This window comes from Erinaceus europaeus, chromosome 7 (assembly GCF_950295315.1).
Source record: "Erinaceus europaeus chromosome 7, mEriEur2.1, whole genome shotgun sequence".
NCBI classification, from domain to species: domain Eukaryota; kingdom Metazoa; phylum Chordata; class Mammalia; order Eulipotyphla; family Erinaceidae; genus Erinaceus; species Erinaceus europaeus.
The window spans coordinates 67,667,170-67,693,064 of NC_080168.1; the positions used below are offsets into that span (position 1 = coordinate 67,667,170).

At 47.6% G+C, this 25,895-nt stretch overlaps 1 protein-coding gene and 1 long non-coding RNA gene across 6 annotated transcripts in view; one reads left to right on the forward strand and one right to left on the reverse strand.

Moving 5' to 3' along the window:
• Positions 1–327: 327 nt before the first annotated feature.
• On the reverse strand, positions 328–5,765 carry LOC132539439 (uncharacterized). Its single transcript, XR_009550729.1, has 3 exons — positions 5,449–5,765; positions 4,963–5,130; positions 328–2,374 (listed from the first exon to the last, which is right to left on the reverse strand). It is a non-coding gene; the product is annotated as an uncharacterized LOC132539439 (long non-coding RNA).
• LRRK2 (leucine rich repeat kinase 2) overlaps positions 4,426–25,895 on the forward strand; it is a 155,947-nt gene continuing 134,477 nt past the window's right edge. For 2 of the 5 annotated variants that reach the window (XM_060194680.1, XM_060194679.1), the window contains exons 1-2: positions 19,827–20,002; positions 23,691–23,825. In XM_060194680.1, the coding sequence (XP_060050663.1) occupies positions 19,930–20,002; positions 23,691–23,825 (208 nt within the window). In that variant the 5' untranslated portion in view covers positions 19,827–19,929. Of the gene's footprint in view, positions 4,510–4,889; positions 5,145–5,386; positions 5,473–13,073; positions 13,184–16,485; positions 16,575–19,787; positions 20,003–23,690; positions 23,826–25,895 lie in introns of those variants that run through there. The other 3 variants (XM_060194684.1, XM_060194683.1, XM_060194682.1) reach the window with 3 other exon arrangements.

Here is a 25,895-nt window from a genome sequence, read left to right on the forward strand (position 1 = left end):
ACATGCATTAACATTTCCCAGTTTTTCATATAACAATACAACCCCCAGTAGGTCCTCTGTCATCCTTTTTGAATCTGTATTCTCACCCCCCCCCATCCACTCCAGAGTCTTTTACTTCGGTGCAATATGCCAATTCCAATTTAGGTTCTACTTGTGTTTTCTCTTCTGATCTTGTTTTTCAACTTCTGCCTGAGAGTGAGATCATCCCATATTCATCCTTCTGTTTCTTTCTTTTTTTTTTTTTTTGCCTCCAGGGTTATTGCTGGGGCTCAGTGCCTGCACCATGAATCCACCGCTCCTGGAGGCCATATCCCCCCCCCCCTTTTGTTGCCTTTGTTGTTGTAGTCTTGTTGTGATTATTATTGTTGTTGTTGATGTCATTTTTTGTTGGATAGGACAGAGAGAAATGGAGAGAGGAGGGGAAGACAGAGGGGGAGAGAAAGACAGACACCTGCAGACCTGCTTCACTGCCTATGAAGCGACTCCCCTGCAGGTGGGGAGTCAGGGACTGGAACTGGGATCCTTACCCCGGTCCTTGTGCTTTGTGCCACCTGCACTTAACCCTCTGCGCTACCGCCTGACCCCCCATCCTTCTGTTTCTGACTTATTTCACTTAACATGATTTTTTCAAGCTCCATCCAAGATCGCACTGTGTTTAATAGCTGAGCAGTATTCCATTGTGTATATATATCACAACTTGCTTTGCCACTGTGATAGCTATTTTTTTTTATTGTTGTAGTTATTATTGTTGTTGTCTATGGGACTATGTGAAAGCTTGGTAGAGCTTAGGGAAGCTCCCATCCTTGGATGGAGGTCTGGAAAGACACCCCACTTGTTAGCCTCTCTCCTAATAGAGATGAGCCAAGAGGGAAAAGTCTCCCAGACTCAGGTTTCTCCTTGTTAGTCTCTCAAGCTCACAGAAAGCCTACAAGTATCTCACACTTAGTTTTCCCTGCTAGCAGCAGGCCAAATGGTTGCCTGCTTTAGGGTTCACTCAAAGTTCACACATCCACTTCACCTTTTCATCACAAAGGAGAACATACTCTTATCATACACCCCTAACACCAGACAATGAAAAGCCCCCAAATCTTATTTCCTTGTGTCCTTTGATATCTGTTATTTACATCAAGCTTTGTATTTCTTTTCTCTACCTCACCTTACTGGTTTAACCCCTATGCTTCTGTCAAATGCCTTTGGATAATTAACCTGCCTGCATCATGGAGAATAATCGTTTTGACCTTTATGTATCGCATCAATTCTTGTCATATCAGCCCCCTACCATAGGGGAAAGCTGACCTTTACGAAACCTGTACTTTCTGACATATGTGAAAAATGTTCTTTGTTTAACTCTGTATATAAACCTGTATCCATGTCCAAATAAATGAGTGTTCGTACCAGAGTACTCCCTGAGTCCTCCTTTCTGAATCACGTGGTCCCTGAGAGCTAGTGAGGGAGGATGGGTGACTTTCCCCCTGGCTGGATCCACTCCACATGAGTGCCAGAAGTTGTTATTGATGTTGTTGTTGTTGGATAGGGCAGAGAGAAATGTAGAGAGGCAGGGAAGACAGAGAGGAGGAGAGAAAGATAGACATCTGCAGGCCTGTTTCACTGCCTGTGAGGTGACTCCCCTACAGGTGGAGAGCTGGGGGCATGAACCGGGATCCTTATGCCAGTCCTTGTGCTTTGCACCACCTGTGCTTAACTGCTGCGCTACTGCACGACTCCCAATAGCTATTTTTTACATACTATTAATTTTTGGCATATGCATCACAACTTTTTTTGTAATGTTTGCTCAACCAGGTATGCCACCACCCACCCCCCCCAACAACTTTTTTTTTTAGTTTTACATTCATTGCCTTGAGATCATTTTATTTAACTGCAGGAAATGGACATTTGCCTCAGTAAAGTAAAATAAAATAAAATAAAAAATGTACATTTGTATGAAGCCACATAGACTCTTAGTTTCATAGCCTCAGAGTTTCTTAGTTGTTATGTTTGCTTCCAGCAAGATTGATTGAATGAAAAACAATTGAATAAGTGTACATTTTCTTTTCAAAATAAATGTTATTTAACTCTTGAGGCACCTGAAAGGTACCTTTTTGTTGCAGGTGGTAATGCCAATTTTATTTTTTATACTCCTAGGAAGTGAGTCAAATGTTCCAAACTGTTATATCACCTGCCAAATGCTACCTCTGTTAAATGTGTGCACATATGTGCTGCCCTCCTCTTCAGTCTCAACACCACTCAGGACCTTGTCCAGTCTGGGGCTAGTCACTCCATTCATTCTGGAAATGCACAGAAGCTTCTCTTTGCCAGGGCCGGAGGTGGGAGGGTACTGTGCACAGGGCAGTGAGCTCAGGCCTCAGCCAGACTCCTATGGAGAGACAGTAAAGACTTGATGAAGTGGCTGTGGTAAGTGAATGAGGGTGGGGGAACCTCCTAATTAGATGCAGCCTTCAGAGGGATCTGGTTTCTGTTTCTTGTAGGGGAGGGTCCAGAAGAAAGGGTAACAGGTGCAGGAGAAGTGGGAGGAGGCCCAGGGCTCCTGGTGCAGTCAGAGGGGAAACAAGCTGAGATGCTAGCTTGGTATGAGCATGCTGGCAGCGAGTCTGGGCTGTCTTCAGCCTGCTTAGTTTCATGCAGAGAATGTGTATGCTGGATCACATGACACAGTTACCTATCTTCACCAGCCACCTGACAAAAATCAGTGCTGTCTATCTTTTCCTCCATCCTTTTTCCGCCCTGTCTCTCTGGATTCCTTCACAGTAACTATAATCATTCTATCATCTCAACTGTAGACCTTTTATTCATTATTTATTTACTTAGTAGCACTAGGGAGGGCCTACCCAGATGCATGACCCCAGTGCTCCCAAGCTTACTTTTTTTTTTTTTTTTTTGCTTTTTAATATTTTATTTATTGAGAGAAATAGAATCAGATGTCACTCTAGTCCATGTGCTGCTGGGGATTGAACTCAGTACCTCATGCTTGAGAGTCCAATGCTTTATACACTGTGCCACTTCCCAAACCAATTCCAAGCTTACTTTTTATTCTTTAGAAAATGTACTTATTTACAGACAACACAGAAGTTAGCAGGATTTGGTGTCAGTAGCCTCAGGCATGCATGTTCTATGCTCTGCCAGGCTGAGTTAACTCCACAGACTGCTGTTTTCATTCTTTTCTTTATTTTTTAATTTAAAAAAAAATCTTACTTGTTTATTGGATAGAGACAGCCAGAAATTGAGAGAAAAGGAAGAGATAGAGAGGGAGAGAGACAGAGAGACACACCTACAGCCCTGCCTCACCACTTGTGAAGTGTTCTCCCCTGCAGGTGGGAACCTGGGGCCAGAACCCAGGTCCTTGCGCATTGTAACATGTGCACTCAACCTGCTGTCCCCCCCCCCCCCCCTTATTATTCTTGATTTCAGGTAGAGAGAGTCAGAGAGACACTGAGGACCAGTGTTGGGGTGATGTTGCTGGGTTGTGTCAGGATCTGAACTTCTGTGCACAGGACAATGTGCGTGCCCTATTGGGTGGGCTGTCTCTTGACCCCCAACTATGCACCATATCATGTGTCTGTTAAACAGTAAAGTCTTTATGAGTTACACAATCTTGCCAACATGCTTGATCAAGGAAGCCCAACTGTGCCTTCAGCTGGGAACTTTCAGTTGGCATCTGAGGTGATGTAACTGGAGGAATTGATCTTCCTGGGGGAGCAGTGGGGAGGGGATGTACATGAGGGAGCTGTGAGGAGGGGGTTGGGGGGGAGGTGATGTACCTGGGGGAGGTGATGTACCTGGGGGATGTGATGTACCTGGGGGCATGAGCCCTGCCCCCTGGTTTCCAGAGTGCTGGGGGTTCTGCCTGTGCATCCCCCCACCCCCCGCCTTCTGACACCTGCACGCAGGCCATGTGGCTACAGTTGTGACACCCTGCCCCAGATCTCCCCGCGCGTGGCCAAGACCCTTTCCCGCTGGAAGCCTCGGCTGTGACGCGGGAAGGTGGCTCCTTTCACCTGATCTCCTGTGTCCCCCTTCGGGTTCCCGGAGACGAAGGCCTGAGGGGGGCCCTCTTCTGTACTGGGGCTCGCGATGCCCCCCTCTAGTTTGTTCTGAAGTCGGAGACGGGAAGTTTGGGCGAAACCCAGGTCCCTCCCCACCCCCCCAGATCCCCCCAGTCCCCTGGCTATTCTTAACCCGGAGGAGGCGCTGCCTTCCGCTTCCTCCCAGTACGGGGCCCCCCGCCCCCAGCCAGTGGACTCCCTTGCCCCTCCTCCCGCCCCCGCCAGAGGACTCCCCGCCCTTTCTCTCCCACCCCCCCGCCCCCAGTAGACTCCCCGCCCCCCAGTGGATTCCCCGCCAGTTCCCTCCCCTCCCTCTGCACCCCCTCCCCCCCCCCCCCGCACTGGACTCCCCGCCCTTCCCTTCCCTTCCCCAGCCCCACCCTCTCCCGGCTCCCTGCTCCTTTCCGGCGGCAGCTAGGGTCCCCGCCAGGTCGGGGCGTCCCCCCAGGTATGTCTCCCGTGGCGGGCGGGCGCGCGGAGGGACAGGGGCGCAGGGGGCGACCAGAAACAGGCGGGGTAACCGTGTACAGAGTCTACCCGCCTGGTCAGTCCCGAGGGCCCTGCCTGCAGCCGGAGCCCGCGGGGCCCCCCTCCCGGGAGTCCTCCAGCGCCATCGCAGCGCCCCCCAGCCCCTGTCCCCAAAAGCACCTCCCCAGGGCCCCCCAGAGTGCTCTGGAGTGACCCCCCCAACGCCTTGTCCCCAGAACCCCCCCATTGCTCCTGGACCCAGTTCCCAGAGCCCCTCTTCAGCGCCCCCGCAGCCGGAGTGACCCTCCCACCACCCCGTCCCCAGCGCCCCTGCAGTGACCCCCAGCACCCTGTCCCCAGCGCCCCCAGCGCCCCTGCAGTGACCCCCAGCACCCTGTCCCAAGCACCCCCAGCGCCCCTGGATCGCCCCTACCGGCGGTATGGCGGGCCCTGCGGGCCGGGGGAGCGTGGAGGAGGGCCGGGGGCGCGTGGAGGAGGACCGAGAGGCGCTGCGGAAGCTGACGGTGCGGCTGCGGCACGTGCAGGAGGGCCAGCAGGTGGGCACGCTGCTGCAGACGCTGGAGGACGCGCTGCTGCTCACCTACACTGACCACGGTGAGGGGCTGGGGGGCCAGGGAGGCAGGGGCCTGTCAGGCCAGGGGGCAGTGGGCAGCCAGGCCAGGGGGGCAGGGGTCAGCCAGTCTGGGGGGTGTGGAGGGGGTAGTCATGTCTGGGGGCAGAAGGTAGCCAGGTCTGGGGGGAGAGGGGGCAGCCAGACTTGGGTGGGGGTGGGGCTGGGGCTGGGGCTGGGGTTGGGGTTTCGGGGGCGACCTGACTTCCGCCCCTTCTGCCTCCAGCCCCCCAGCTTTTCCAGGACCAGAACATGCACGTGCCGCTGCTGGTGGTCCTGGACTCCTACCTGAGCATCCCCAGCGTCCAGCAGGTCAGGACTCTGGGCATGGGTGCGTGGAGGGAGCCTGATGCACTCCTCTCTCAGGGCTCCTAAAGACAAGGTTCTGGTGCTGCTGGCAGAAAGTGACTGTTCACTCCACCCTGGATTCTGAGCCGGTCAACGTAAAATGCCCAGAGCATTCCACTTGTGGAATCAGCAACTGGAGACCCAGCCATTGATGACTCGATTAGAAATGTTAATAGAGCTGCCCTCACATGAAGGCCAAGGCTGACTTACAGGCAGAACAAAATGCTGCCTCACCTGCTGACTTCCTCCATGGCTTTTAAAGTTGGCAGAACTGAAATCGTATTAGGTCTTGAAGGAGAGAACTCACTCAGGGCAGTGGGGAAGCTGGACTTTCTGCAGACAGGCCTCCAGAGGCTGGCTGGCTGGGAGAGTGGGCTGGACCTCTGTTTGCCTTTGCCATGTGTTCACACCTGCTCTGCCAGTGTCTGGTCAGGAGAACCAGATGCCCTTGCCTTCTTTTATTTTATCTGACAGGACAGAGAAAAATTAAGAGGGGAAGGGAGATAGAGGGAGAGACAGACATGGCAGACCTGCTTCACTAGTGAAGCTTTTCCCCCTGCAGGAGGGGAGCAGGGGCTAAAACCGCGGTCCTTGTACATGGTGAAGTGTGTGCTCAACCAGCTGCACCGCTACCTGGGGCCCCCCCCACTCTCCTTTTTTAAAAAATGTTTTTATTTTTAAAAAAATTTTATTATCTTTATTTATTGGATAGAGACAGTGAGAAATCTAGAGGGAAGGGTATGATAGGGAGAGAGACAGAGAGACACCTGCAGCACTGCTTCACCACTTTGCAAAGCTTTCCCCCTGCAGGTAGGAACTGGGGGCTCGAACCTGGGTCCTTGTGCACAGTAACCTGTGCCTCAACCAGGTGCATCACCACCAGGTCCAAAAATGTTTTTATTATTTTTATTTATTGGATAGAAACAGTCAGAAATTGAGAGGATAGGAAGAGATAGAGAGGAGAAAGACAGATACCTGCAGCCTTGCTTCACCACTTACAAAGCTTTCCCCCTGCAGGTAGGGACCGGGGGCTTGAATCTAGGTCCTTGCACATGGTAGCATGTGCTCAACCAGGTGTGCCACCATCTGGCCCCTCCTTTGTTATAAAGATTTGCTTTATTTATTGAGCACGGGAACATTCATGTGGGGAAGAAAAAGAGAAGTCACCCTGAGCACCACTCCTGCATACCTGGTGCCATGTGCTGAACAGAAAATGCCCGGCAGGAAAGTCCAATGAACTGTCTCCAGAGTTACTCCGACTTCTTTTCCATGAGTATCTCTAGGTCTGGTATAGGTGGTTGCTTTTATTATTCTCCTCAAACTACTGCTATTCAGTGTTCCGGTAAACTGGACAGTGAGAACAAGGAGACAGCATATGCTATGTCCTTAGCACTTAGGCAGCTTCTGCCCAGGGCTTCGGCCATAGTCCATGCTGCCTCTCACCTACCCAGGTGTTCAGCACCTGCCTGCAGCATTGGCCTCAGACTTTGCTTGGTGCTCACTACTGGCTCTGCTCAGGGCAGTGGGGCTTGATGGGCTGCTCTGCTCAGGGAAGTGGGGCCTGCCTGGTGGGCTGGCTCTGCTCAGGGCAGTGGGGCCTGGTGGGCTGGCTCTGTTGAGGGCAGTGAGGCCCAGTGGGCTCACTGTTCAAGGCTTTGAGCCTAGTCTGATTTGTAGGGCCCAGAGTATGCAATGTCTCATATGGCACCCTCCCATACCCCCCCCCCCCAGTGCTCCCTTATATCAGAAGCCACCCAAGCATGGGCCTTCTTGTTGGTGTCCTTTTAGTAGTACAGAGACATGGAGGCAAGACAGTCCTGGCATCTGACTTGGCAGTTGAGTATGACATGATATTAGATTCACCCCTGTGTGCCTGTTTAAATACTCCTTTAGCCTGCTGCTGACTGAATGGTCCAGAATCAATGTTGAGCAGCTAGGTGAGAATGCCCCTGCACCCAGCAAAGAAGAGTGACATAGTGAAGTGATTACACAAGAGCTCTTGATCATACTGTTTCTGGATCTTTCTGACTGAATTGCTGTGCTCCGTCCTTACTTTTTTTTTTTTTTTTTTTTTTTTAGCATTTCAGATTGTTCATGGGCACCCAGCAAGTGCCCCTCACTGGATTTTTTTTGTCTGTCTGTCTGTCTGTCTCTCTCTCTGTCTGCCTCCAGGGTTATTGCTGGGGCTCGGTACTGACACTATGAATCCACTGCTCCTGGATGCCATTTTTTTTTTCCTTCTGTTTTTATTGCACAGGACAGAGGGAAATTGAGAGGGAAGAGACAGATAGGGAGAGAGGAAGAGAAATACCCAGGGGGCTGGGTGGTAGTGCACCGGGATAAGCACACATGGTGTGAAGCACAAAGACTGGCTCAAGGATCCCAGTTTGAGCCCCCAGCTCCCCACCTGCAGGGGGGGCTCACATCACAAGTGGTGAAGTAGGTCTGCGGGTGTCTTAATCTTTCTCTGTCCCTCTCTGTCTTCCCCACACGTCTCAGTTTCTCTCTGTTCTATCAAAAAAAAAAGAAAAAAAAAAGCAGTAGTAGTGGATTTGTAGTGCAGGCACCAAACCCCTGGAGGCAAAAAAAAAAAAAAAGAAAGTACCTGAAGACCTGCTTCACCACTTGTGAAGCTTTCCCCCTGCAGGTGGGGAGTGGGGGGTAGAACCTGTGTTCTTTCGTGGGTCCTTGTGCTTAGTACTATGTGTGCTTAACCACTGCCCGTTCCCTCTGTACTTTTCTTAGCCGGGAGCTGTGCAAGACCCAGGTCACTTCTGACCCTTTTTCTGTTACAGAGTCCTTGGGCTGCTGAACTCATGCAGGAAATTCTGGTTGTTTGGTGTAAACACAGTGACATGATTAATTCTTAGGTATCATAGATCCTATCTGCCATGCAAAGGGGGTCTCTACTGGTATTTCAAAGCTCCATATAGAAAGTGTTTTTTTTTTTTCTGGGACCAGGTGGTGGTGCACCCGGTTAAGTTCACATAATACCACACACAAGGACCCAGGTTTGAGCCGTTTCCCACTTACAGGGGGGTCCGCTTCAGGAGCGGTGAAGCAGGGTTGCAGCTATCTTTCTTTCTCCCTCTCTATCTCACCTCCCTTCTCAATTTCTCTGTCCTGTCCTATCAAGTATAACAGAAAGAAAAAAAAAAAGAAAAAATGGCCACCAGTAGCAGTAGATTTGTAGTGCCAGACCCAGCCCTAGAGGTAACTCAGTGTTTTATTTAAAAAATTTTTTTTTAAATATATTGCTGATGTAATTAATATATGTTTGTTTGTTTTGTTTTTGCCCCTACAGTTATTGCTGGGGCTCAGTGCCAGCACTATGAATCCATTGCTTCTGGTGGCCATTTTTTTCCATTTTATTGGACAGGACAGAGAGAAATTGAGAGGGGAGTGGGAGATAGAGAAGGAGAGAAACAGAGAGACACCTGCAGACCTGCCTCACTACTTGTGAAGTGTCCCAGGTGGGGGGGCTCAAACCCAGATCCTTGCATAGCTCCTTGTGCTTAGTACTATGTACACTTAACCAGGTACACCTCTGCCGGGCCTCCCGTGTTTCTGATGTAATTAAAACATTGTTTTGAGATTAAGTACTGAAGTTCAAGCTCTTAATGAGGCATTTCATGTATAAATTATCCATCAGAGGTCAAGATTAAAGTGTGCTTAGGACTTCCATTCTCAAGGCCCCAGAGTTAGTCCTTACTCAGCCTCACACACACTAGAGCTGAGCTGACATTTGGTCTCAGCAAACACCTTTACAAATACAAAGAATAGCAAAAGTGGGTGATAGCATTTGTTTTCAGAATTCCTTTAACATGATATTCTAGATCTTGAATTTCTTTTTAAATTTTATTATTATCGTTATTATTAAAAATTTTATTTGTGTGGTCCAGGAGGTGGCGCAGTGGATAAAGCATTGACTCTCAAGTGTGAGGTCCAGAGTTCAGTCCCTGGCAGCACGTGTACCAGAGTGATGTCTGGTTCTTTCTCACTCCTCCTATCTTTCTTGTGTGCTGGGCGGTAGTGCAGCAGGTTAAACACACATGGCACAAAGTGCAAGGACCGGTGTTAAGGATCCTGGTTCGAGCCCCCAGCTCCCCACTTGCAGGGGGGTCGTTCACAAGTGGTGAAGCAGGTCTGAAGGTGTCTGTCTTTCTTTCCTTCTCTCTATCTTCCCCATCTCTCTCAATCTCTCTCTATTCTATCCAACAACGACAGCAATGACAATAATAACTAACAACAAGGGCAACAAAAGTGGGAAAAATTTGCTACTGGATAAAGACAGAAATTGAGAGGGAAGGAGGAGACAGAGGCACCTGCAACCCTGCTTCATCACTCATGAAGCTTTCCCCCTGTAGGTGGGGACCGGGGACCTGAACCAGGGTTCTCCCATACTGTAATGTGTGCACCTAACCAGGTGCGCCACCACCTGGCCCCTTTATTTTTATTTTGTTGGCTAGAGATGGAGAGAAATTGAGAAGGAAAGGGGAGACAGAGAGGGAAAGAGATAGAGAGACACCTGCAGCCTGTTTCACCACTCGTGAAGCTTCCCCCCTGCAGGTGGGGAGCAAGGACTTGAACCCAGGTCTTTGTGCACTGTAATGTGTGTGCTTAACCAGGTGTGTCACCACTTGACTCCTAGATCCTGAACTTCTATTCTCAAAATTTATTTCTGTTTTCTAGTAAGTGATAGTCTTTATGGAATTGGTCCACAGACCAGCTGTCACACACCATTTCTGTATTTCTTTTTATTCTGTATTTATTTATTTATTTGCCTCCAAGGTTATTGTTGGGGCTCAGTGCCTGCACCATGAATCCACTGTTCCTGAAAACTATTTTTTCCTCTTTTGTTTCTCTTGTTTATGCTGTATTTATTAAATACCCTGATCATTTATTTGTCTCTTCTACTCACATCACTTCTCTTTATTCACAGTTCCAATCCCTGAAGTGAGCGACAACATAAATGAAAGTGACAGCATTTTCCTTTAACTCCTGGAACTCTCTCCTGTTATGCACTAATCAGATGCTTGGGCTTGTAGGGTAATTACAGTGAAATGAGACTCCCAGTCTGGCTATTATCTGGGTGGGGTGGGCATTTTTTCCCTCTTTTTGCCTTCAGCCACTAGGGGCTGGTGCTGGCACTATAAATCCACTGTTCCTGGCAGCCATTTTTCTTTTCTTTTTTTTTTTTTTCCTTCTTTTATATATACTAGATAGGACAGAAGAATTGAGAAAGGATGGAGAGATGGAAGGACAGGGAGAGAGAAAGAGACACCTGCAGACCCGCCCCACTGCTCATGAAGTGGACTCCCTGCAGGTGGAAGGTGGAGGGTGGAGGCTTGAACTCTGGTCCTTGGGCTTGGTAATATGTGTGCTCTGCCTGACCCCCTGGGGTGGGAATCTTTTTGTCTTAGTTAAGTTAATGGATCATTGGGCCAAGCTCAGGTACCTGGATCTTCCAGTAGAGTAACTGCTGACTGCTTGTCCTGCCAACTCACCCTTAGGCTTCCCTAGCCAGCCATGCAGGTGTGGGCGGGAGTGGAACTAGTTTCCATGTGGCTCAGTGCTTCTGTCAAGCTGTTCAGTATGCTGTCTTCTTCAATACTTGGAAACCAGTCTCTCTGTATGTCATGAAAGCACAGAAATAGCAGTTTCTATGACAGCTGCATTGCCAAAGTGTTGTCAGCTGACATGGAGGAGGGTGTCCTGCTGAAATGTAGGTAAAAATAGTTTTGAGGAATCACTGCCTTTTCAAGTGTTTGAAGTTATGGTGGAGAAAATAATGATGGAGAAGAGCATTCCATGCTTCAGTGTGAGAAGATTCAGAAATAGTGTCATCAAGAGCTCTTGTGTAATCACTTCACTTTGTTTGCTTACTAATCCACTACTTCCTGGAGGCAGAGAGGTTCTCGCCTGGCTGTTCAGCTCTGGTTCTGGGTCCCTTTGCTCAGCAGGGTCCTGGAGGGACCCTTCCAGTGTGGCCCAATACTTAGCAGAGCCTCAGTTCTCTGTGTTGAGTGGCCGTACATTTGCCTTCAGAGCCTCAGGCAGGAGAGTCTTCTGCAGAACTTCTATGTTTTTCTCTTCAGCCTTATTACTACTACTACCACTACTGCTACTTTCCCCAGAACCCCGCTGAGCTCTGGCTGATGGTGGTGCTGGGGATTAAACCTTGGGCTTCAGAGACTCAGGCAGGAGAATCTGTTGCAGAACCCCTGCGCTGTCTCCCTAGCTCAGTATGTATCTTTTCTGTTCTTTGATTTTCCTTCTCCTGAGCAGATCAAGTCTAGCTCTGTGAAGTGGTGAAATGAGCTGGGGATCCCTTAAAGGTAGAAGAATATACAGGAAGAGTGGGCTAAGTCTAGTTTCAAGTTTAGAAACTTAAAATTGCATTTATTTATTAATTTTCAGAAAAGCAGAGCAACTTAAGTGGATGTTGTGTATAAGTATATTGAGTGAAGATAATCTCTAAAACGGGATTCTCTCTTGTTTGGAAATGTGGCATCTAGGGACAGTGGTGATGTGCAGACCTTGTTAACTGATGTTCACACATTCTGAAGAAGTCTGGGTAGGGGTGGTCTCAGGGTTGTTCTCCTCTTGCTGTGACATCACCATTGGACAAGCCCCTTTCACTACCACCATTACCTAGCCTCACCACTTGGAGAGCAGTCTTTCCCAGTAACTTATATTCTGCCATATATTCTTATATTTTGTGTTTAATCAGGTGCACTACCACCTGGCCTAGTCCTTTCTCCCTGCAACTCAAGCCCTACATACTTAAAAGAAAATGTGTGAGGTGGTAAAACAGCCAGAAATCTAGAGGGAAGGGGGAGATAGGGAAAGAGACAGAGACACCTGCAGACCTGCGTCACCACTTGTGAAGCTTTCCTCCTGTGGGTGGAACTGGGGGCTCGAACCCGGTTCCTTGGGTGTTGCAGCATGTGTGCTCAACAGGGTGTGCCAGCACTTGTTTCTATTGTATTTTAATTAATTAAGTTTTTGGATAGTTATTTATTTATTATTGGAGAGAGAAATTGAGAGGGGAGGGGGAGATAGAGAAGAGAAAGAGACAGATACCTGCAGCCCTGCTTCACCATTCATGAAACTTTTCCCCTGCTGATGGGGACCAGGGGCTAGAACCCAGGTCCTTGTGCCCTGTAATGTGTGTGCTTAAGCAGGTGTGCCACCACCTGGCTCCATTAATTTTTTTTTCACCAGAGCATTGCTCAGCTGTGGCATATGGTGGTGCTGGGGATTGAACCTGGGGCCTTTGGTGCCTCAGGCATGAACGGCTTTTTGCATAACCATTAAGCTATCTTCCCAGCCCTGTATTTTAATTTAAACAGTTGGCATGTTTGTTTTCTCATCATTCAGAAACGTTATGGTGTTTGTAGATGCCCTTCTAGGATGGGTTTTGGAGAACGATGTGTTTTAAGTATGTGACGTGCTCGTGTCTCTTGGTTCACCTTCCCAGTGCCATGGAGACATTGCTGTTTGACTGCAGACGCTCCATTAGCCCCTTTAGGAAATGTTAATATTTACTTTCTTGCTTTTAGCTGGGTTGGTCACTTCTATGCAAGTTGATAGAAATTTGTCCGAATACACTGCAAAGCCTAATGGGACCCCGTGATGTTGGTCGTGATTGGGAAGTCCTGGGCGTCCACCAGTAAGTACCGCAGGTGTGGGCAGACACACAGCCCGTGGCTGCTGTGTGAGGGGTTTCAATCCTAGCCAGCCTGGCAGTGTTATTTAAAGAACAGACACTTCTCTTGTATCAGTGATTCACAGGGAGAGTTTCTAACCAGTAAGTATTGTATACAACTGGAAAACAAAAACTGGGGCTGGCTGGTGGCATACTCAGTTAAGTGCACATAGTACTAAGCAAGGACTAGCATAAGGATCCCTGTTGGAGCCCCCCTCCCCCCTGCAGGGGGGATGTTTCTTTCTTTCTTTTTAAATATTTATTTATTTATTCCCTTTTGTTGCCCTTGTTGTTTTGTTGTTGTAGTTATTACTGTTGTTATTGATGTCATTGTTGGATAGAACAGAGCGAAATAGAGAGAGGAGGGGAAGACAGAGGGGGAGAGAAAGAGAGACACCTGCAGACCTACTTCACTGCCTATGAAGCAACTCCTCTGCAGATGGGGAGCTGGGGGCTCGAACCAGAATCCCTACATTAGTCCTTGAGCTTTGCTAAGCTACCAGTGCTTAAACCGCTGCGCTACCACCCGACTCCCAGGGGGGATGTTTCAAGAGTGGTAAATCAGGTCTGCTGATGTCTTTCTGGCTCTCTCCCTTTCTTTCTCCCTCTTCTCTCTCAGTTTCTCTGTCCTGTCCAAAAAAATGGAAAAAATGGCCACCAGGAGCAGTGGGTTGTAGTGCTGACACTGAGCCCCAGTGAGAACCCTGGAGGAAAAAAAAAAGAAAACTTAAAGTAAAATATTGGGTTTTATTTTAATGATGCAATTCCACAATTGGTTAAGTTGTAGATAACTACGGATTCAAAACAAGAATTCACTCTAATAGTAAAAGTACTAAAAACCACTAGTTCTTCAAAAAATATGGGAACTGAAAAGTTGGTTTTGTAAAAAGTAATTCAAAGTTGTACCTTAATATCTTTGAATAGAATATTTATGTATATTCGTACATGGGTATCTGATGAGTTTAATGTTTATCTAATGAGTTTAATTGTCAAAATGAAGGACAAAAGAGGAAGTTAACAATTACTTTTTAAAAGTTTTTTTAATATTTATTTATTTTCCCTTTTGTTGCCCTTTTTTATCGTTATTGTAGTTACTATTGTTGTTACTGACGTCGTTGTTGTTGGATAGGACAGAGAGAAATGGAGAGAGGAGGGAAGACAGAGGGGGAAAGATAGACACCTGCAGACCTGCTTCACCACCTGTGAAGCTACTCCCCTGCAGGTGGGGAGCAGGGGGCTCGAAACGGGGGCTCGAACCGGGATCCTTATGCCTGTCCTTGTGCTTTGTGCCATGTACACTTAACCTGCTGTGCTACCGCCTGACTCTCAACAATTACTTTTTAGAAAGTCTGTGGCAAAGTTTTTTTTTTTTTCTTTCTTTTATTTTTTAACCATAGCCCTGCACAACTCTGACTTATGGTGGTGTTGGTAATTAAACTTGGGACAGCAGAGCCTCAGGCTTGAAAGCCTTTTTGTAATGGCTATGCTACTTCCCCCAACATCTTTTGATAACTATGTTACCAGTATGCTTTTTTTTTTTCCTTTTTCCATTTTGCAACTCAATTACTTCTTTGGCTATGAGTAATTGAGTAATTAAGATATTTCTTTCTGAAGAAAACTGTTTCTGTGAAAAACCATTTTTTAAAAAATACTTATTTTGGATAGAGACAGAGAGATGTGGAGAAGGAAGGTGACGATAGATATATATAGAGAGACAGAGAGACACCTGTACCCCTGCTTCATCGCTTGTGAAACTTACTGCACGTGGGGACCAGGGGTTTGAACCTGGATCCTTGAGCATGGTAATGTGCGCACTCAGCTAGGTGTGTCACTTCCCCCTCTGAAAACCTTTTTAGATACTTTATTTCTTGATATTTAAAAGTATTTTCTGGGGGCCAGGCGGTAGTCCAGCAGATTAAGTGCACATGGTGCGAAGTGCAAGGACCAGCACAAGGATCCCAGTTTGAGCCCCCGATTCCCCACCTGCAGGGGCTTCACAAGCAGTGAAGCAGGTCTGCAGGTGTCTGTCTTTCTCTCCCCTTCCCTGTCTTCCCCTCCTCTCTTGATTTCTCTGTGTCCTATCCAACAATAACGACAGCAATGGCAACAATAATAATAACAACGATAAACAACAAGGGCAACAAAATGGAAAAAAATATCCTCCAGGAGCAGTGGATGTGTAGTGCAGGCACCGAGCCCCAGGGATAACCCTGGAGGCAAGAAAAAAAATGCCAAGAGTGGAGGACTTGTGCTGGTGTGAGGCCCTGGCAATAACCTAGGTGGCCAAAAAAAATTATTTTCTGTCATTAACTCTCTGTGTTCTTTGTATCTAGTGTGACTTATTTGTTGTAGAGAAGGGATTTGTGAATATATATTGCTTCTAATAGTATATTGTTTGTAGAAAAAATTATGCAAAACTAAAATTCACATCTTAGTATTGTGTTTCCGTATTAACTATAACTACAGCTTTAGACCAGGTCGAGCTGTTTGTTCATAGGTAAGCTTATCTTTGCTTAAATATTTTTCCATTTTGAGAGGTGAAATCTACTGCTCCTAGTGGCTATCCCCCACCTTTTTTTTCTTTATCTGATAGGACAGAGAAATTGAGAGGGGAGGGGCAGGTATATCTATATCTATATCTATATTTAGAATGAGAGAAAGAGGGGAAGAAAGAGAGAGAGATAGACAGTTACCTGCAGTTCTTGTTTTACCATATGTGGAGCTTCCCCCCTGCAGGTGGGGAGTTGGGTTTGAACCTGGGTCCTTGCTCATGGTAATGTGTGAGCTCAACTGGGTATGCCACCACTTAGACTCTGTATCTGATATTTTGTACATAGAGTTGAGTGGTCATGTTAACAATTGAATTTGAACATTATAACTTTCCTTTTTTATAAAAATATTTTTAGTTGTTTCTTACTGGATAGAGACAGAGAAATTGAGAGGGAGAGAGACAGAGAGACACCTGTAGCCCTGCTCCACCACTTGTGAAGCTTCCTCTCTGTAGGTAGGGACCAGGGGCTTGAACCCGGGTCCTTGTGCATTGTAGTGTGTGCACTTACCCAGGTGCACCACTGCCTGGCCCCCTACTATAACTTCCTCTTGAGGCTATTAGTGATTTCTCTATTGCCAGAAGCCTGAGCTGGGCACTCTTCAGTGCAGGGGATTAGCATGGTGAGAAGAATGGACATAGGTGAAAAGCAGTATCTGGAGTATTAACTCTCTAGGTATGATGTGATACTCACCTTCATCCCCATCTTCCATTGCAGACTGATTCTGAAGATGCTGACGGCCCATAGCTCCAGTGTGAGCCTGTCCACAGTGGGCCTGAGGGCCCTGGATCTCCTCCTCACTTCAGGCAATGACTGCTATACTCTGAATGCTGACTGCAGTTAGACACTGAGAATTCTGAGTGTCATTGAAATATGTGTCTACTTTGTAAAATGGACAATCAGTGCACTGACAGTTTCTGTTTCCCTCTCTTTGTCTCCTTCCTCCCCACTTTTTCTTCCCAAGTCCTCCCTCCAACCTCTTGGTCAGAAGTACCCCTATATATTACCTCAAATTTGATTTCCTAGCCTACCCCCACCCACCTCACATTTTGAGCTTGTTGATTACACGTGGCTATGTTATGCTTTCACCTTTCTCCATCTGGAATGCTTTTCTTTTCTTTTTTCTTTCTTTTTGCCTCGAGGGTTATTGCTGGGGCTTGGTGCCTGCACCATGAATCCACTGCTCCTGGAGGCTATTTTTCCCCCTTTTGTTGCCCTTTTTTTTTTCAGCGTTGTTGTGATTATTATTATTTTTTCTTTTTCCTCCTCCAGGGTTATTGCTGGGCTCGGTGCCTGCACCATGAATCCACCACTCCTGGAGGCCATTTCCCCCCCCCTTTTGTTGCCCTTGTTGTAGCTTTGTTGTGGTTATTATTATTGCCCTTGTTGACGCAATTCGTTGTTGGATAGGACAGAGAGAAATGGAGAGAGGAGGGGAAGACAGAGAAGGGGAGAGAAAGATAGACACCTGCAGACCTGCATCACTGCCTGTGAAGCGACTCCCCTGCAGGTGGGGACCCGGGGGCTTGAACCGGGATCCTTATGCTGGTCCCTGCGCTTTGCGCCACATGCGCTTAACCCACTGCGCCACTGCCCGACCCCCTGTGATTATTATTCTTGTTGTTGATGATGTTGTTGTTGGATAGACAGAGAGAAATGGAGAGAGGAGGGGAAGACAGAGAAGGGGAGAGAAAGAAGCAGACCTGCTTCTCCGCTTGTGAAGCGACTCCTCTGCAGGTGGGGAGCTGGGGGCTCGAACCAGGATCCTTATGCCTCTCCTTGCGCTTTGTGCCACATGCGCTTAACCTGCTGCGCTACCACTCGCCTCCTTCTTTTTTCTTTATTTTTGCCTCCAGGATTATCACTGGGTCTTGGTGCCTACACTACAAATCCACCACTCCTGGAGACCATTTTTCCTCATTTTTTTTTTTTTTTGCCCTTGGTGCCCTTATTGTTGTTGTCATTGCTGTTGTTGGACAGCACAGAGAGAAATTGAGAAAGGAGGGGAAGACAGACAGGGGGAGAGACAGACACTTGTAGACCTGCCTCACCGATTGTGAAACGACCCCCCACCAATGGGTGGGGAGCTGGGGGCTTGAACTGGGATCCCTGCACCAGTCCTTTTGCTTTATGCCATGTTCTCTTAACCTGCTGCACTACCACCTGACCCCCTCAAATGCTTTTCTTTCTCTTTTTTATTTCTTCCTTTCTTTCTTGTTTCTAGTTACTTCTTTTTTATTTTATTTTCTATTTTTTCAATTTATTTATTATTGGATACAGAGAGAAATTGAGAGAGGAGAGGGAGATAGATAGACAGACAGAGAGACACTTGTAGCCCTGCTTTACCACTTGTGAAACTTTCCCCCTGCAAGTGGGGACTAGGGGCTTGAACCTGGGTCCTTGTGCTCTGTAATGTGTGCACTTAACCAAGTGTGCCACCGCCTGGCCCTGTTTCTTCTTTTTTAAAAAAATATTTCTATTTATTATTGGATAGTTACAGAGAAATTGAGAGAGGAGGGGGAGATGGAGAGAAACAGAGAGACACCTGCAGCCCTGCTTCACCACTTGTGAAGCTTCCCCCCTGCAGGTGGGGACTGGAGGCTTGAACCCATGTCCTTGAGCACTGTAATGTGTGCATTCAACCATGTGTGTCACTGCCTGGCCCCTTTTAATTCTTTTTTATAGTCTGTGTTCTACAGCTTGAGAAATAGTGTTTTTTTTTTTTTTTAATATAAAGCTTTATATCTTGAGTGCTTGCTAGATTCTGGGTTTCACAGGTGAAATGCTTTGTGTGGGGCTAAGGACCCCTTTATCAGGACACCCCCCCAAGATGGACGTTCCACTTGAGTGTGCTAAGGGAGGAGCCTATGAGAGAGTTAGTTTCACTGTCACTGTTGGAGGAGCTAGATCCAATGTCAGTCCGAGCCTTTCCAGAATACATGTCCCTGAGGTGGACAGAGCTGAAGGCAGCTCTGCTGGGTGCAGTGCTCTACGGGGTGTGAGAGAGGGTGACTGGAGGACCCTGGGGGGGACTTGTGGGGCCCAGAGTCAGCACAGAGATGAGGCAAGTGTGTGTGGGGGGAACTTTTGCCCATTGATTCTGAGGGCCACAGAGGCTGTGGGAGAGAGTGAAGGTTGGTGAGCAGGAAGGGGTGGAGTGGACATCCATTCATGGACTGGATGCCCTCGTGCCATCCACCGTGCTCCTGTGTGGTGCCAGGGCTCAGTCCCACGGCTGCATGCACACTGGGGCTTAGCTTTATTGCGTGAGCTGTTTGCCACCTCTGATTATAATGACTTTAAATTTGAGTGTGATGAAACGTGGATTTTAGATAGCTCCTCAGCTGGCCGGCAGAGATAGGGTGAGGCAGGAGAAGTGCTGCCCAGGGAGACCAGGCGGTGGTGTGCTTGGTTGAGTGCACACATTACAGTGCTCAAGAACATGGCTTCAAGTCCCTGGTCCCCACCTGTAGGGGAAAGCTTCACTAGTGGTGAAGCAGAGCTGCAGGTGTCTCTCTGTGTCTTTCCCTCTCTCTCTCCCTCTCAATTTCTTTCTGTCTCTATCCAATAAATAAAAAATAAATAAAGAAAATACTTTTACAAGCTGGGTGGTGGGCCACCTGGTTGGGTGCAGATGTTACAATGCTCAGGGACCTGGGTTCGAGTTCCTGGTCCCCATGTGCAGGGGGAAAGCTTTGTAAGTGACAAAGCAGTGCTGCAGATGTCTCTTCCTTTCTATCTCCCCCTACTGTCTCAATTTCTGGCTGTCCTTATTTATTTTTTAAAAAAGAAGAGCTGCACAGAAGAGGGAGGGGGGCTTGATGTGGATGCTGGACAGCTGCCTGGCCCACCCATAGGTACTGCAGCATGGTCCCCACACGCTCAACCCCTTTGCAGCAGCTGGGCCTTGGGAGGGCCCAGCAATTAAATGCTTGGATCTGAGGGCCAGTAATGCAGGAACTCTTCTCGTCCAGAGAGCTCTCCACCCCCACCTGGGCCACAGTGCCCACAGTGAGCAGCCCCCCCCCTCCAGGTGGAGATCAGCACCTGCAGGGCTGAAGCAACAGGGACTGATGCAGGCTGAACTTGTTCCACACAGGTAAAATCACTCTGCTGATCCTGGATGAAGACAGTGACATTTTCCTACTGATTTTTGATGCCATGCGCACCTTCTCAGCCAGTGACGAAGTCCAGAAACTTGGATGCAAGGCTCTCCGTGTGCTGTTCGAGAGAGGTACTTAAAAACACCAGGTTTGGAGCCTGGTGTCAGTGTGCCTGGTAGAGTCTACACATCACCATGTACAAGGACCTCAGTTTAATCTCCCAGCCCCACCCGAGATGGCGTAGAGGTGCAGGTGTCTTTCTCTCTCTCACTCCTTCTCTGATTCTCTCTAAGAAAAAGAAAGGAGAACAAGGAGGGGGCACACCTGGCTAACACATTATAGCACGCAAAGAGCCAGATTCAAGACCCCAGTCCCCACCTGCGGGGGAAAGCTTCACGAACGGTGAAGCAGGGCTGTAGGTGTGTCTCTGTCTCTATCACTCTTTGTGTCCTCCCTCCCCTCTCAATTTCTTGTCTGTCTCTATCCAATAATAAACAAAAATTTTAAAAAAGGAAAATAAAAACAACAACAACAAAAAACTGCCCCTGGAACAGTGGAGACATAATATAGATAACCAAGCTTCACCAGCAGGAACCTTAGTGACAGAAAACAAACAAACAAAATAAATAAATAAATAAAAAAATAAAGAAAATGTCAAGTTCTTCATTGTGATATTATTTTTAAAAAAAGGAAATAAAAAAAACAGTCAAGTTCTTCATTGTGATAATATTGTTGCCAAAAAAACAAGAAGATTCATGGTGGGAAAAGTAGACTATAATTATATTAAGGAAATGTCCAAAAGTAAACGATTAATTATTAAGAAGTGGGATTTTTTTCAGACTCAGTTCTGCCTTGGGGTTAATTCAAAGAATCAACTTGTTTTGTGGAGGTTGTTTTTTTTTTTTTTTTTTTTTTTTTTGCCTCCAGGGCTATTGCTGGAACTTGTGCAGACACTATGAATCCACTGCTCCTGGAGGCCATTTTTTCCCTTTTGTGGCCCTTTTTGTTTATTGCTGGTGTTATTGATGTTGTTGTTGTTAGGTAGGACAAAGGGAAATCGAGAGAGGAGGGGAAGACAGAGGGAGAGAAAGATAAACACCTACAGACCTGCTTCACCACTTGTGAAGCGACATCCCTGAAGGTGGGGAGCCACGGATTCGAACTGGGATCCTTACTCCGGTCCTTGTGCTTCGTACTATGTGTGCTTAACCTGCTTCGCCACTGCCCAGCCCCCTGTGGAGTTGTTTTAAATGGATTATAAATTGTCCAATTACCACAGATGTTCTCCCAGTGTTAGTGAGGTATAAGGTTCACTTTGCAAACTGGATGTAAATGTGTGAAAGAGAAAACATAAACAAGCCCATAGAGCTGAGCATGTCTTGGATTTGGCTTTGTGGTGTGAATCACGGGGACTTTAGACCGCCCAGGGGCCAGGTGGTGTTGCACCTGATTAACTGCATGTATTACCAGGCACAAGGACCCAGGTTCAAGCCTCTGGTCCCCACTTGTAGGGGGATGCTTCAAGAGCGGTGAAGCAGTGCTACAGATGTCTCTGTCCCTTTCTCTTTTTTATTCCTTTCTTTCTTTCTTTTTTTTTGCCTCCAGGGTTATTGCTGGTGCTGGTGCTGGCACCACAAATCCACTGCTCCTGGTGGCCATTATTTCCATTTTTTAAAATTGGATAGAGAAGAGAGAAATTGAGGGGGGAGGGGAAGTTGGGGAAAGAGAAAGATAGACACCTGCAGACCATGTTTCGCTTCTTGTGAAGCGACCTCCCCATCCCTGCAGGTGGAGAGCCAGGCGTTCGAATTGGATCTGTGCGTGGGTCCTTGTGCTTTGTACTATGTGTGCTTAACCAGGTGCGCCACCGCCTGGCCCCCTCTCTCTTCTTTTCTATTTCCCCTGACCTCTCAAATTTCTCTCAAACATAAATAACGATTAGCAGCTGGGTGGTGGTGCACCTGGTTGAATGCACATATTACAGTGCTCAGGGACCCAGGTTTGAGCCCCCACTCCCCACCTCCAGGGGGGGAGCTTCATGAGTGGTGAAGCAGTGCTGTAGGTGTCTCTGTCTGTCTCCCTCTTCCTTCTTGATTTCTCTCTGTCTCTGTCAAATAAAATTAAGTTGAAAGAAAATTGCCCAGGACCCTGCCTAAAGCCTGAGGGTTTGTACAGTGACCCCAAGGAAAAGACTGATATGCCCTGGCCTTGGAGTTGGGACAGTGGTGAATATGTCATTGAGGCAGACAACTGTCCTTTCCACTGGTGATGAGATTGAGTGGGGAGCCTGCCCGGGCCACATAGCCAGTCTCCCGGCAGGTCAGTTGGCCGCCACCCCTGGCAGCACTCCTGGCTGCTGTGAGAGCTGGCAGGGCTGGACCTGGGTAGGAACCCAGCATCCCTGGCAGCTGCAGGTGTTGGCCATTACCTCAGTCTTGATACCCTTCTTCTCAGTGGGCTTAGTTAGGCAGCTTACCAATTTTTACAACATTGCAAAAAGTGAGAGGGGGCTGGGCTGTGGTGCACCCAATTAAGTACACATAGTACTAAGCACAAGCACCTGCACGAGGATCTGGGTTCCAGCCCCTGCTCCTCACCTGCAGTGGGGGTCACTTCACAGGCAGTGAAGCAGGTCTGCAGGTGTCTATCTTTCTCTCTTCTCCCCCTCCCCCCCGTCTCAAATTATCTCTGTCTATATCCAAATAAATAAAGGGTTAAAAAAAGAAAAAAGGTAGAGGGGGCCAGGCAGTGATACACCCAGTTAAGTGTATGTAGTATTAAGCACAAGGACCTCTGTGAGGATCCGGGTTTGAGCCTCCTGTCCCCACCTGCGGGGGGGGGGGGGCGCTTCATAAGCAAGTCTGCAGGTGTCTCTGTGTCTCTCCCTCTCTGTCTCCCTCTGCAAGTTTAGCCTTCTTGATTTGACTCTCTTTCTCAAGCTGCCTTCACTGTGTGTGACAACTCTCTCCTCCCAGCCTTTTATGGATGACCACTTTTGGTGGCCAGCATCAGCTGTCGGTCAGTGTTCTCTAGAACTTCCCCCTCGCCCCGCAAGTGAAATTGCAAATGCTTTTGTTTTTCTGAGAACTGTTTACTTGGGAGTCACTAGTACAGGTCAAAACAAAGTCATTTTTCAGGAGGAGAGAGCATAATGGCTATGCAAAGAGACTCACCAGCCTGAGGCTCCAAAGGTCCGAGGTTCAGTCCGTAGTACCACTATCAACCAGAGCTGAGCAGGGCTCTGGGGAAAAAAAATCATTTTAATTCTAGTATCTTTTTTTCTTTACCTTAGTGAAGTTATTAGGAAGGGGAGCCAGGTGGTGGTGCATCTGGTTAAGTGCACACACTACAGTGTGCAAGGATATAGGTTCAGTCCCTACTCCCCACATGCAGAGGGAAAGCTTCATGAGTGGTGAAGCAGGGCTGCAGATATCTTTCTGTCTCTTCCTCCCCCTCTTTCTCTCTCTCTTTTTTTAACCAGAGCACTGCTCAGCTCTAGCTTATGGTGATGTGGGAATTGAACCAGGGACGATAGAGTCTCAGGCATGAGGTTATGTTTGCATAACCATTATGCTATCAACCCCCACCCTGTCTCTCCCTCTCTCTACCTCCTCTTCCTCCCCTCTTAATTTCTCTGTCTCTACCCAGTAGTAAATAAGCAAAAATAATAAATGAAGTTATTGGGCAGGATTTTTCATGAACATACAAATTTTATTTCTGTCTGTTGTATTTATTGTCTCTCAAACTATTATGATTATTACAATTGTGAGTAATTAAATATCATCTTTAAACTTTCATTTATTTTGTTTTGTTTTTTAGTTTCAGAGGAGCAGCTAACTGAGTTTGTGGAGAATAAAGATCATGTGATTCTGCTAGATGCACTGAACCACTTTAAGGAGGACGAGGAGATCGTGCTTCATGTATTGCACTGTTTGAACTCCCTGGCAGTTCCTTGTAAGTAGCTCACATGTGTTATCTTTCTGTGTCTGAAGAAGCACACTGAGTCTCCTTTCTGAGTGTACTTAAAAATATCTTTCTGGTGGTCCAGGAGGTGGTGCAGTGGATAAAGCGTTTGACTCCCAGGCTTGAGGTCCTGAGTTCAAGCCCTGGCAGCACATGTACCAGAGTGATGTCTAGTTCTTTTTCTCTCTCTTCCTATCTTTCTCATCAATAAATAATTAAAAAAAATCTTTCTGGGGAGTTGGCAGTAGCGCAGCGGGTCAAGTGCAGGTGGCACAAAGCGCAAGGACTGGCGTAAGGATCGTGGTTCAAGCCCCTGGCTCCCCACCTGCAGGGGAGTTGCCTTTCTGTCTTCCCCTCCCCTCTCCATTTCTCTCTGTCCTATTGACGACATCAGTAACAACAATAATAATAAACACAACAATGATAAAACAAGGGCAACAAAAGGGAATGAATAAATAAATGTTTAAAAAAATCTTTCTGGGGGGCAGGTGGTAGCGCAGTGGGTTAAGCGCACATGGCGTGAAGTGCAAGGACCCAAGTAAGGATCCTGGTTTGAGACCCCGGCTCCCCTACCTGCGGGGGGCGGTCAATTCACAGGTGGTGAAGCAGGTTTGCAGGTGTCTGTCTTTCTCTCCCTCCTCTCTGTCTTCCCCTCCTCTCTCCATTTCTCTGTGTCCTATCCAACAACAACAGCAGCAATAACAACAATAGTAACAAGGGCAACAGAATGGGAAAAATGGTCTCCAGGAGCAGTGGATACATAGTGCAGGCACCAAGTCCCAGCGATAACCCTGGAGGCAAAATATATCTGACTTAGAAGCCTGAGGCTACTCAAGCCCTTTGTTTCTAAGCTATTATTTATTTATTATTTGATAGAGACAGAGAAATTGAGAGAGGAGGGGGAGGGAGAGAGACAGAGAGAGGCCTGCAGCTCTGCTTCACCACTTGTGTAGCTTTCCCCCTGCAAGCGGGGACCAGGGACTTGAATTTGAGTCCTTGTGCACTGTAATGTGTGTACTTAACCTTTTTAAAAATTTTCTTTTAATTAGTTAATTAGTTCCTCTATTTTTTCAAATGATGCCATTTTCTCCCTAGTACTTTTTAATTTACTTTTAAAAAAGCTTTATTTATTTATTTATCTGATAGAGATAACCAGAAATCGAGAGGAGAGGGGAGGCAAGAGAGGGAGACAGACAGACATCTCCAGCCTTACTTCACTGTTCATGAAGCTTCCCCCCTGTAGGTGGGGAGTGGGTTCTTGAACCCCGTTTCTTGGGTGTTGTAATGTGTGCATTTAACCAGGTGTGACACTGCCTAGCCCCGCACCCTTTGTTTCTTTATTTCTTGAATTAATGCTTATTTGCGAGTAAAGTTCTTGCTTCTAGAGACACAGAAAGGAGTTCTGTGCCCCTGTCTCTCGCTCCTCAAAGCCCACAGCACCCCACTCAGGTGAGGACTGTGTCCTGTGACGAAAGTGGTGGCTGAGGGACCTCCAGTCCTGGAACAAGCAGAGACTTAAATGGGCGTGGGGGCTTGGGGTGGGGAGGTGTGTGAGCAGGCAGAGTGCAGGCATGGGGCATCACTTGGAGAGAGGGAGGGAATGCAAATGAATTCGCTCTTGGGGTCACAGAGTGCATCCAGGTGGCTCAGTAGTCTCTTCAGGTGTGCAGGTCCACGTGTGAGTATTCACACGTGTGACTGTGTGTGTATGTGTGCACGCGCATGTATGTGTGCACACATCCCGTGTCTGCCTGTGAGCCGTCAGCGGAGGAGGGTCTGGAGAAGGTCCCTGGTGATGTCAAGGATCACTGGCGACACGTTTCAGATCCCCCAGTCTGAAAAGCCAGAAGGAACTCGGATGACCTTGTGATTTCTGTTTCATGCTTTTTATGATTTGTTTTTCAATTTTGAAATTGAGTGACTTTCTCACTAGGAAGTACAGATGGGAAGAAATGAATGTTCTGTGCACGTTGCTAGTGATTGTTGGTGGGCTGGCATTAGGCCTTGGGTGCTGTGCTTTTGTGAGCACACATCTGCATGCTGTGCTCTATTCTGCTGGTG